At 40.7% G+C, this 13,024-nt stretch overlaps 1 protein-coding gene across 2 annotated transcripts in view; it reads right to left on the reverse strand.

The window, feature by feature from the left end:
* Positions 1-13,024, reverse strand: part of lekr1 (Leucine-, glutamate- and lysine-rich protein 1) — a 97,151-nt gene that overhangs the window by 40,714 nt on the left and 43,413 nt on the right. For both annotated transcript variants that reach the window (XM_005720923.2, XM_013910776.1), the window contains exons 4-5: positions 7,227-7,304; positions 4,438-4,601 (exon numbers count right to left, since the gene is read on the reverse strand). In XM_005720923.2, coding sequence (XP_005720980.1) covers positions 4,438-4,601; positions 7,227-7,304 — 242 coding nt within the window. The remainder of the gene's footprint in view (positions 1-4,437; positions 4,602-7,226; positions 7,305-13,024) is intronic.

A 13,024-nucleotide genomic window follows, 5' to 3' on the forward strand; every position in this document is an offset into this window, starting at 1 on the left:
GTACCTCTGGTGCAAATTACTGACCTCTGTCATCATTTTAAGTGGGGGAACTTGCACAATCGGTGGCTGACTAAATACTTTTTTGCCCCACTGTATAAAGTGATGAGGTCAAATCATTCAGTGAGCGTATACTGGCTTTTTATACCTAATTATTATTCATTTGCTGTAATATGGCTTGGAGGCAGAGTGCGCACCACACACTGCGGTAGCTTTAATGTTGAGGTAACGCCTCCCTGTGAAAAACGCATTGGTTGAAGTGTTGGGACATTTCAGCTGACCAAGATTTTCTTTGAGTGAGTACAGCTCTGCAAATAATTCAAACCCAATACCAGGGGAGATCAGAAAGTCAATCCAGAAAACATAAGAACTCTTATGACCACAAACACAACGCTATGAACTCAAGGCACTCTAAAAACACCAAGAATAAGATTTACTCCATGGAGGGAAAAATATGTTACAAGACAAAAAACAAAGCTACAGTTTGACTAATCTAACTGCAGAATAAACTGATGTGGTAAATCACTGAGAGAGTGCAGGGGCTAAACTAAAACTTTGATTTTTATTTATGATGTTTTTATGGCAATATGATGATTTCAGTTTGCTTTGTGGGTCATAAGGCATCGTATGCACGTTACCCACATCTCTCCATGCCACATGACATATTGCTTGATTATGGTTTTTTGAAATTAGTCTCCCAAGGCCGAGTATATTGTTGTGAACTTTGAAAACAATCCATAAAACAATGTGGGCAACATAGTAAGTTTTAACTGATTTAGACATTTGTTGTGATCTTGACCTGGAAGCGATTTTCACCAAAATTAAATCAGCAATTTGACAAATGATATCTTAAAATGCTCGACTGCTAACAAACAGGCAGACAAGCAACCAAATGAAACCGATTGCAAGCCCGCTCCCTTCAGAGGGAGATAAAAGGGGGGGTTCACACTAAGGATGGGTCAAACTACAGATTATCTTTGGCAAAGCATCAACATCTTTTACATGTGATTTACATAAACAGCAGTTTACAACTGCTTTTGCAAACACGCAGCAACTGCCGCAGCCTGAGGCTAAAGCTGTGGATGGACTGAAACAAGCAACGCCACTAATAACTCTAGCCCATAACGTAGCTAGGTTACAGTAACCTACACTACAGGAGCCAAGGCAACATTAAGATCCTGCAAAATTGGAGCTACCTTTACAGTTACACACGCACACACTGGAATTTTTACACACTGGAGTCTACATTACTATAACATCACATTCTAAAGCATACCACATGCATTTTTGTGTGTCTGCCTAGTTTATTATGCATAATGAAAGCATACCACCTTCTGAACCACAGCAGCTTCAGGGGAAAAAATCTGATGTAAGTGCTGCACAGCAGACCCCTGAAGGAGTTTACTGTTCCTACCTCGAAATTTTTTTTACCTAACTAGAACACCAAGGAGTGCACTACACGTTCTCAGAGAAAGTAAGTGCTATGAAGTGAAAATTGCTCAGTAATAGCGGCTTATTACTGCATTGCAGTTGTCTTTTAGAAACCTGCTATACCTGAATACCTCCCTACAGGAATTCATAAACTTTTAGCTGATTATACCCCAATACAATTCTTATCCATGTTTACATTAAAATGCTTTGGAGCGACTGAGAAATGGAAACAGAGAGATGTGGAGGCAGTATTTGCTAAGCTGTGTGAACATATATTTGATATTTTTATATTCCTCCTATCGGTATCAACTCACACATGTAGAAAGTTGGCTCCCAGGGAAATAGATACTATAGAGTGTTGGGATGGCCCACGGTGTTGGCAGATATATGTGGTTCACGGATCGGTCACACACACCCGCACACATGCTCACAAGCACGCACGCACATTTGTGTGGCTTTAGTCATGCTTAGTCACATGACACTCGAGTCTGTTTCCACCAAAATCCCACACATTCAAACCTCTGGGTCCATCGCCTCTAACTGTCAAGTCATACAAGTCAACTGCTGACATTTGCACAAAAGTAAAGTTGGATTAATCGCATCTTCATCTTCCTCCAATCTCACCGTGTGTCTCTATCTTGGTTTCTCTGTAAAATTCCACACCCCTCAAGGCTTCTCCTCCCTCCTCTCTTCCACCTAACCATAAACCACATTTATCTATTCACATTGGGCAACCTCCTTATGTTTCCCTCTGCTCCTTCTTCCCCACCTCACCTGCTCCGCTCGTCTGCTGTTCGGCGCTAACCACAGAATGCTGACAGACAAGTAGCACAGTTTAAAAGCTGACAAACGCCCATATCAGTTTGCAGTCGCATTCAGGTGACTGGCAAAGGGTTTGTGGTTCAGTTTTGAAATTACAGTAATTGTATCACAGTAGGGCTAAAAACATGTCACTGATTAACCAGCTGGTGTTGGAACGAGCCAGAACTAGCTGAATAATTATGGGATTTTTGCTTGTCAATCAAACGTTGCAGATAAAGATGTTAAAAGCCTTTCTTATGCACATTATCAGCTTGACTATAATGCGCAGCATGGTAACCTATTTTGAGCTTTCGTAACAACACACAAAAGACACAATACTAGTCTTAAATTTAAACTACACAAAACCAAAACATACAGCAACTGGTGAACTTTAGTCACTAAACTGAACCGACACTCATATGTATAACTACACCCCCCCCCATACCAGTTGCTGATTTGTTGCTGGCTGTCTGTGAAATCGATTGCTGAAGTCGCAGTCATACAGGTCTAGAGACCAGTTGGGCATCCCCTGACGACCACTGGCTGCTTGGAGAAATAGAGTTGCCAATTACTGGTACAGCAACTACTTTCAATTCAGTTTTATTTATATAGCGCCAAATCACCACAACAGTTGCCTCAAGCCACTTTATTTGATAAGTTAAGAGAAAACACCAACAATCAGATGACCCCTTATGAGAAAGCACTTGGGAAGAAAAACCTCCCTTTTTACAGCAAGAACCATCCAGCAGTACAAGACTCAGGGAGGGGGAGCCATCTGCTATCATTGGTTGGGGGTGAGGGAAGGGAGGGAAATTGCGTTTAAAGTGGTATACAGCGCTTCCTGCTTTACTAGCAGGCTGCTCGTACTTTTTGTAGAAGAATACACTTCTCGCTAAGCAGTAGTGAAACTATGAAAAGTGGCCCTGAAGTAGATGAATGTTTGCAACCAACACGTTTCAAAAGGAGCAACTTTACTTTGAAGGCAAATGTAGTAGTTTCACTACTGCTTGGTGGCTAATTTTCAAGTTCGCGTCTTCCATCCAAACTTCCATCCAAACTATTGCAGACTATGCAGTAATATGCTTTTGACCAAAACAAACACAAGGACGTTTTTGGTGCAGCACCTTCTTTGCAGCTGATTTCACATGACGACGTTCAACAACCTCCAGCAACCAGCTAGTAAATACGCATGTCTTTGCCTAGCAAACAAAGTTTCCCTGGGAGGGGCCGGCCCGTCTGTAAGCCTGTGTACAAAGTATAAAATTGCAGCATTGGTATATTCAGAAACCCAGATGCCGAATTGTTTTTAAAGATGAGAAAAACAAATAGAGAATGCCTCGTCGACATTAGGTTTCTATATTTGTCTTACAGAAGATTTGCTTTCATTGAACATATGTACTGTGTATACGAGCCCACATGGGGGTGTTTGTGTCTCAGTGCGTGCATTCTTCAGTGTGTAGTTTATTATATCCGTTGGTTCGTGCAGCAGCTGTTTTCACGAACACGTCACTGAGCAAACACACTCACACGACATCAATACAGACAGTAGACCACTTTCTTTGACTTCCTGCATCAAACCCCTTCTCTCTTTTTGCTCTCCGCTATAAACACACACATACACGCTTACACTTCGCAGCTGTTTGGAACGTGCAGCACAGAGAAAACGACCCACCCATGAGGTGAGCCGGAGGTTAACTCTCCTTCAGGCATTTACTGTCAGTGCAGAACACACACAAAACGCACAAACACATGCCTGCCTGCAGTCTTGCTTCATTTGCTTACATCTATTTAAATTTTATCGTAGGAGGTTCATCGGTTTACAGACTTTAGGCACATGAACCCATAAAGACGTGCACACACATTTCATCCTGTCTAACCTCTCTTTAAAGATTGTTAGAGTTTGTGTATTAACTATAAACACACAGACACGCACACATATTGCGATCCATTCATTGTGGGAGCTGCTCTCAGAACTAAAAGAGTTGACGGCGCAGTTAAACTAATATTTATTCCTGTCGAGAGATTATTTGCTCAACTCTTTCTGCCTCTTTCATGTCCACTTTAGCACTCTACAAAAACACATGCACCGCTTTACTGTGCTGTAAATGACTCTCATATATATAAACCTTTGTTTCTCTTACACTCCTTTGAACTAGTGTGTGTGTGTGTGTGTGTGTGTTGTGTGTGTGCATGCACAGTCTGTATTACCTGAGTACACCTGTGTGTTGTGCTGCATTATCTGAGACCTGAAGGCCTGCCAGGCCCTTGTCAGTTGGCTGAGGAAACCCCGTACATCTGTGAGCGCGCTGCCAGAGGAGCGGAGCAAAGACAGAGTTGCTCGCAGGGCCTGATGCTGCTGCACACAAGCACCTCTGAAACACACAAACACACACAAACTGACAGCTTGAAATAGTTTCGATTTTACAATTTCCAGAAAAGCCTTTGATTTTTAAAAAATAAATTTACAATACTTCATTGCTTTGACACATTTGGTTATAATATCTGAACCTCTAAATAGAGTACTGTGTGCGAATCACACATTAACTTTTAATGGTGCCGCCTGGAAAGATCATTGTTTTGTATTGCAAACTAAGAGTGGAAATTCTTTCTCCCTCTCCTTTACAAATACTAAGGCTGTTACTCCACTGGAGTTTATCAATGTGATAAAGAGAGAAGCAAAGTGTGGCGTTGTTCTGGTGTGAAACAAATAACACACTGTGAAAACCAGATGTAAAATTTTTGAAAGAAAACTGTAAAAGAAAATATCAATTACACATTATGTAAACATTAATTTTGATTGAAAATAGTATAAAACAGCAAAACAAATGTTGAAACTAAGAAATTCTAGTTTCATTTTTAAAGTGTTTAAAACAACTATTCAGATGCCTTTGAACATTGGGGTGATGTCTTAGAGGTAAAGTTAAAGTGATGTTAGTCCATTATTAGCAACTTTGTCTGTTCCAGTTCAGTAAGAGATCTTAGCTAAATCTTCTTCTCTCATTCATCTGATATTCCTAACAATACTGTATGCTATCAGTTACTAGAAACCTTCTACACTTGCTCCAGGGAGATACAATTTAGGCTGACTGTAGGGATTTAAAAAAAAAAAGATACTAATCAATACTAAAAATTGCTATTATACAAGTCAAGACACTCAACTGCAGCAGTATCAATAACAATAGTACCATTTTCACCCCCTCTAGTTGGCACACTGCTAACGACACTTACCAACACTTTACGAGGAACTTTGAGAGGTCAGTAAAGCTCACACCAAATGTTAACCTGGCTGGTGCTGCCTAGCTCCCACTAAGAGCTAGGCAGCACATGTGGGCACATGTGGGCATTCTTAATTTGATAGGATAAAACAATAATTTGTGTGAAAAAGAGAGCTACGTTTATCTTAAAGTGTCATGTGAAATGGAGCGTGTGACAGGCAGAAAGTGGACCCAGAGTGCAGGATTCAGCAGACAGAGATAAACTTAGAATTGCAGCTTTTTTGCTGGTAAAATATCATGAAAACAAAAGCAAAAGTATAACAGGGCTGGCAGTCTGTCTGGAAACTAGAAAGACAGAAGCTACACCCATAACAAGTGAGGACACGACAAAGAATAGAAGGAGATGCAGACAATATATACAGAAAGGAGGAAATCGAGGCAGAGTGCAAATAGATTTCTCCTAAATTTTGACTCATGGACTGAACATTGCTTAAATTCTAAGGTAATAAATTAGTAGGAAAATAATGGAGAAACGTAAAAGTTTCAAAAATCAGAAGCTAAATAAATGACAGCAGGCGACTGAGGATAAAAACCACAAAAAAACAAAGTGTTTTTTGGTGTTCTGCCTTCTTCCTCACCAAAATCTCTCTCACTCTTAAAGAAATATGTTCAGACGAAAAGCACTTTGAGAAACATGAAAGATCACTAGCCCTCACTCACATCTGCATACGGATACAAACACACACACGCGCACACAAACTCAGGCAGACACACAGACCAATGTAAAGCATGGAAAACTAGAGCAATGGAATAGAACATTCTGTTATTCCGAGCCCACTTTTGTGGGTGAGAGGACGCCGGACAGTTTCCTATTTTCCTGCATACTCATAGATGTGGAAGCACACAATCCAGACACAGGAACACACATGGAGGCGCACACAGGTAGACATACACAGTAACAAGCTAACATTATGAGCATGGCTGGGTTTTACGAGCAATATGATGGGACTGTTTTTGAGAGCTCTGCGGGGTTGAGTGGTTGTTTTAGCTTATTTGGGGTTTGTGGTTTAAGGTGATAAAAAAAATGAACAGAGTCTCTGACGAAACGAGACAAGACGGGACGAGAGGGCAGACCTTGAGCTGGTCGGCAGTGCCTCAGAGTGTGCATGTGTGCGTGCAGGGTGAGGGGAGTACGGGCACTGCTTGTCACGAGAGCCAGTTTTATAATGTCAGATGACATAAATCACGAAGCTGACAGGACCGAATGGAGGAACAGATATGAGCCAGATCTGTCATTGGTGATAAGTCCTAAAACAGTGGAAAACTTGAGACTCAGAGAAAGAGACTGCACATGTTCGTTCCCCATACTGGTTTACTCATTTAGCAGCTTTCGGTGTTTCTCATATCCTTTCTCCTACTCTCTACCTCTTCACCTCTTTCATCTGCTTCTGTCCTGGTATTAGCTGCTCATGTCTTTGCCATCCTCTTTTTCTATTTCCTGGAATTAACCACTGGGTCAACTGAATTAACCTTCTCTCTTCTGTTTTCCCACTCTCTATTTTATTGTCCTCCTGCTATCATCTCACACAGTTGTTTCCCATCTACCCTGGACTTCCCTGTCATGAATTTTGTCCAGAACTAAACAGCCAAGCTGGGTGGCGCACGCCAACAGGATGAAAATGAAACTTTCAAGCTGTTTTTGGCTTCTTTACAAAATCCTTAACACATAACTGTATTCCCCCATGCGCATGCCATTTTACTTTTTCCTGGTCATAAATTTACCTGTGAATTTCAACTTGCTGCTTCTCTTTCCCAAGTATCTGCTCTGCCTCCTCTTTCTTGGCAGCTGTTATTGCCAGTCTGTAGAGGAAGAAGAAAAAGTACAGAATTACAGAAAATCTGTCATTTTAATGAGACTTCCCTGAAAAATGTTCCCATTCAAGTAGTGATCGATGGCAACAATTATTGTGACTATGTGCAATGAACTTATTGGTGTATTATTGCTGTCTTCAAAAAGACTGTGCACCAAGATCGCAATAAAATTACAATAAAATGGCAGTCTGCTATCAGTTTGTAACTGCATGGGGTCAAGTTCGCAATTATATGTAACTTGTTGATAATTCATGGTTAACTGAGATAAGTTAAAAAAATTGCAATTCTGTTGGTGTTAACACACACAGAAATTCACATGTGAACTGAAACTCAGACTATCTTCTTACACTCAGAGCCTCGTAGACTTAAACAAAAATTCCTTCACAATAGTAACAAAGTTGCTGCAGGATAATGATTTAACTGCAAAATGTCATAGGCGATTGGCAACCTTCATTTTATATAAAAATGTAAACAAAACACAACCAGTTGTCATCTAGTTGAATCAAGTACCTTATTAAAAAGAGGAACTGCACATGAATTGTGCTCAGTGGTACAAACTGGCTCAAACTGAGTGCAATCTGATGTGTTAGAAATCTGCCTTTGTAGGTATACTATTGTGTGTCACAATAGTAAGCAGACCAATTGCCTCCCACCAGACAACCTGTGCAATAACCTTGCAATCAAAAGTAGTTGTCCAGAGGTTGAGGGTGTTGCAACCTCAATCTGCAACTACTTGCAATCAGTCTCCAGCAGCAAAAAGTCGCAGGTACTCACAAGCAGGTTCCTGTCCTACTTTTACTCAAACTGTGACAGAGCCATTAACAGTGAAGTGAAAGTAGGCCATATCATATACAGAAATACGACCAAGGGACAGTTGGATTAGATGAAATATTATCCCATGAGGAACTTCTAGCCACAGCTCCAGGTGTGTTTTTGGTGTGATCATGGTGATTCATCTAATTACCTCCCAAGAATTCTTTAAAAATGACTAACTACAAGTGCCTTTCATGCATAAACTTCCAGCAGCTTTGGTTTACCTCTTGGTCAGTGTCCTGTGTCTCTGTAGGTGGAGCTGGCCTGTGCTAGGATGTGAGTTTGTGGTTGTCTGTGTCTCTATTTTAGCCGTGGCAACGCTCCCAGTGTGGCCTGTGAGAATGGATGGATGAACGGCTGTGATAGACAGTAACAGCATCAAACAAAGGCAGCATCCATCTCCTTTTAAAGTGAGAAGAGCCACTTCATTAATGGCTTACAACTATAAATTACTGATGACATGGAGATGGGATCAATCAGGATATGAGAGTAGATGACATTGTGTACTTTTCTACAGGTGAGCTGTCACGCACAAGTTGTAAGCTGACATCTAATAATTTTTGGATTATTAGCAACAGTCCTGTGAGGTGTAACCCAGCTGTTGGGACTTGTTTATTTTACTGAGTAAGAGGCTGATTGTTTACTGATCAAAAATATGTCCCTGTCATTTTACATTATGTAAAGTCTTCTATTTCACAGTATTAAGGTAAAATGCTAACACATTTTACTGCCAATAAGCTGCTGCAGACAGATATTAGCCAAGGTTAAAAGCATTTGCTGCAGGACGCCGCTTATACCTTCACTTATAATGCATGCCTATACACATGCATAGATATCTATCAAAGTGTAAGATGAAATATGTAAACGTAACATTTGCAAGAACTTGCCAAAGTATGTGCATATGTGGATACCCGTTCTTTAGCTGAAGCAGGTACTCAGTGAACGCGCTGTGCTGAGTGGAATGAATAGTTTTACACGTCTAACAATGGCTGCACTTGAACAACTTTGTATTTACACATTAAAAAAGTAAAAAAAAAAACAACAACATCAAAAAAAATCTGCTCTGTTATCAGTAATGCTTCCACAGTTTGGTTAAAAAAAAAAAGACACGAGGAAGCTAAAGGTTATGATATGTTCTCGACTACTCCTGAACACGTCTCTCATCGTACATTTCCCAGACAGAAGCAATCAAATCTGACATGTTTCTGTAATCAACCCCAATCAGAGACCCATAATGAGTGAGACTGTGTGACCTGGACAGTTAGGAAGCAGGAACAAAACATCCTGTTCTTTCCTAAAACACCGCAAATAACCACTGAGAGCAGGAAGAATAAACATAATAAGCACTCAGAGTTATGCATGGCAGACTAGACAAAACCAGACAGACAATAATCATGAAGCTTAATCAAGAAGTGCAATTTGAGTGACATGTTATGAACTCGGCAGGGGATTTTTCTACTCTAGAAACAAAGGTGAAATAAGCTGTTTAGAGACCCTGTGCAAAGAAAATCTCTGGGAAGAGATGAATTTATACATCAACATTATCTTTGTTTAGGGGACATTTACCGCTAGTAGAAGTAAAAGTAAGCAACTACATACTGCCCAGTATGTGTTTTACAGTAATATAATGACCTTTACTTGCTTTATTGTTTATTACCAAGCTATGGGTGTGGTAATGGGAAAGAGTGAGTGCTATTGATAATATACAGGCACGCAGGGTCAAACTTTGAGCAGTGCATCATGAAAGGTGAACCCCACCCAATTTATTTGGACAACCTTTGAATTATACACTTATAGTGAGTAATGCATAATACAGTAATAATAGGCCCTAATCCTCTTCCATGCTTTTGTGCTTTGGTGGGAAAATTTTCTTTATGAGGTGAACTAGATGAGAAAGACACGTCAATACTCATGATTCTCTAAGTGGTGAAATGGAGTAACACATAGAAGAAGAAAAAAGAAAAAGGATAATGATCTCTCCTTATTAAAATGTCTATATGTTATGAGGTATGCTGTATGTGGACTGTCTGATATCTGTGGTGGAGACTGATCTGAAATATATCAAACTCTGTAAGTAATTGAATTGTTAGCCCTACATGTGCTTGTGCCGATGTGCTGTACATATTGTACAGATTGGCCCAGGATAACAACCCTGTGACAGCAAACACACGAGAACGTTTGTTTATTGTGTTTAGCTCAACAAAATCAGAGCCCAATTCCTTGTATACACTCTTACTTGGCCAATAAAGCCGATTCTGATTCTGATCAAAAAGGCAATCAGTTATCACCTAACTGAAAGCTCATGTTTTGCTCGCACAATTAAACCAGCTCTGGTTCTCTTGTGTAACATATCTGCTTAAAATTCTTCAAATAAAAGCTAACTGTTCTCTCGATGTGTGAGAATAGATGAAGCTATGCATGTTTCTTCCCGTGTGTGTGTGTGTGTGTGTGTGTGTTTGAAGAAGAAGAAGCAGTGTTTAATTCTGAGACAGTGTTTACAAGTAAATAAGTATGCGTGTGACTGTGGCTTAGCCAGCGTGTTGCGTGTGTATGTGAGATTGTGTGAGTTAGCCGTTTCCTTGAGCATTTTAGCCCGTCTGTTTGTATGTGTGCCACTTTCTGACCAAGTCTGTGATCCTTTCTATATAAAATGTGTGTATTTATGCCTGCGTGCCTTTGCTCTTGGAGTGATGGCAGCCCAGACTCCCACTGTTCACCCATCTGTCTCCAGTAGTCCCAAAGCGAGATCAGAATGAACGGTGCCTCAAGAAGTGTGTGTGTGTCCCAATTTTGCCTGTGTGTACAAATTTGTGAGTGCTTTGCATGCGTGAGCTCCAGCTCCTGTTCCCAAGGCAGTAGCTGTCAGTGGAATAACTAGGTAGTACCAGCGAGTGCGTGGCGGATTAGAGTACCCCAAACCGGCAGACTAAATCAAGCGCATCATCGAGACGTGTCACGCACACTCACAGGACACGCCAAACACAGTCAGTCAGCCACACACATCAACAATGCTGATCTCAGCCGCAGCGTTACCGTGTCCAACCAAATCAAATGTTTTCCGTTTTGGGGCGTGTATGTGTCAGACAGTTTACAAGTTTGCGCTCCTCTGTGTTTTTGGAGGTTTGTTTGAAGGGCAGCATCACAAAGCTAAACTTATAATCCAGCAGGCTTATTTTCAGCGGCTGACTGTACAAAATGTTCACAGTCACTTTGTCTTTTCAACCCTGATTTCAGTGAAACGTGTAATTGCGATATCTATGACCTTTGGCCAGACTTTATCATTTTTCACTGCCTCTTTTGTTTGACGGGTGAATTGTGTGATTATTACATTTGCTGTTTTATCTGCTGTCCTTTTTCTACAAGCTCAACCTTTGTTTTCAAGCTAATCATCACTGATGTCCTCACAACGGAATAAAAAAAGACAAAATAATCTGGTGTGATCCCCTGTTTAACCACAAGAGTTAATCAGATTAGAGCCATAATTTTCAAATGAATTTTCCAGAACTTAGGGCTGCAGGCCTTCTGACAGCGGCCGAGGTGAAATGAGTGCATGTCAGAGTGGATTTGGCCTCATATTTACTTTATTTGCGTAAGTGGTATTTTCTGTCGTCACTGAAAGTGACATAAAAGCTTTCCCATATCAAAGTGTCATCTGTTCACCCACTGTGTGCGTTTGCATGTCTGTGTGTGTGTGACTGTGTGTTTTTGTGAGTTGAAAGACTGTTTTGATCAACAGCATGGCAGGACATTCAAAGCACAAAGCCATTTTACTTTGAGCAAAAAAGGAGTGTAACACACACAAAGTCACACACGCAATTCATTTTCAGCTTTTCCACGTTTTTAAAGCTAAAAAACACAACAGTGTCCTGTCAGCAGCCAGGTAAATGCTTCAGTAATAACTAACAGCTCTTTAATAAGGTCTGTCAATCAGCTTCTATCAATACTTTATCAGCTAACCATAATCCCTTACTGGAAAAGGCTGTGTGTATGTATGTGTGTGAACACCTGTCCGTATATATTTTGCTTTCCGTTTATCTGGTAACCATGTCAGGGACGCCATAACAGTGATTGCTATCATCAAAACACTCTCATATGCACTCACACATTGAGTCACACACACAGTCTCTCACACACGCACAAACACACAAGTAGAAATCACAAATCAAGTACATCATTTTGAAGCTAATAGAATTAACTCATAGGAAATGAAAATGCATTTGTTTTTCCAGCTTGTATATTTCAGTTCTACAAAACAGCATCCCTTTGTTTCACTTGTGTGTGTGTGTTGCTATGCTACTGCTTCAACAAGGATTTGTTGATTACCAGATAAACTTGTCATATTGTGTGTCTGTGCGAAGGAGGCTGCGCCGCAGACACAAGGAAACGCACAGTAATATAGTTGTTTTTTGTTTATCGTGTTGTCATGAGCCCCACAATAAATTGAAGCCCACGTTAGAGCCGCACAAAGGTCCTCTAAAGTTGAGAGCTCTAATGTGTAACTAATATGTACACAGCACAGACAAAGCAGAGACACAGAGAGACTGTTTGATGTGGTAATGTGAACCTCAGCTTGGATCGCTGCTAATACCTCACATGCTGGCTGCGAGCGCTTCTCGACTCTGTACATTACGGCTCGGCATATTACCTAACACATATGTGTGGGCAAACGGTGGATTTGTGTATTGTTTCTGTGGTTGCCACTGGAAACAAGGAATTGAAATAAAACCACATGAGTGAGCACATAACTAATTTACCACAAAATACTTCCTCGTTACAAATGGATTCCTTTTTTATTTGCCATCCATCATTTGTCTCCCCTTCACTTCCATTCTGCCACCTGCAAGTCGTCTTATCATTATTGTAATCCAGCCCCAGGAGTGTGTGTGTGTGTGTGT

Source organism: Pundamilia nyererei, unplaced genomic scaffold, assembly GCF_000239375.1.
Source record: "Pundamilia nyererei isolate P.nyererei 1_Seehausen unplaced genomic scaffold, PunNye1.0 scaffold00003, whole genome shotgun sequence".
Classification (NCBI taxonomy): domain Eukaryota; kingdom Metazoa; phylum Chordata; class Actinopteri; order Cichliformes; family Cichlidae; genus Pundamilia; species Pundamilia nyererei.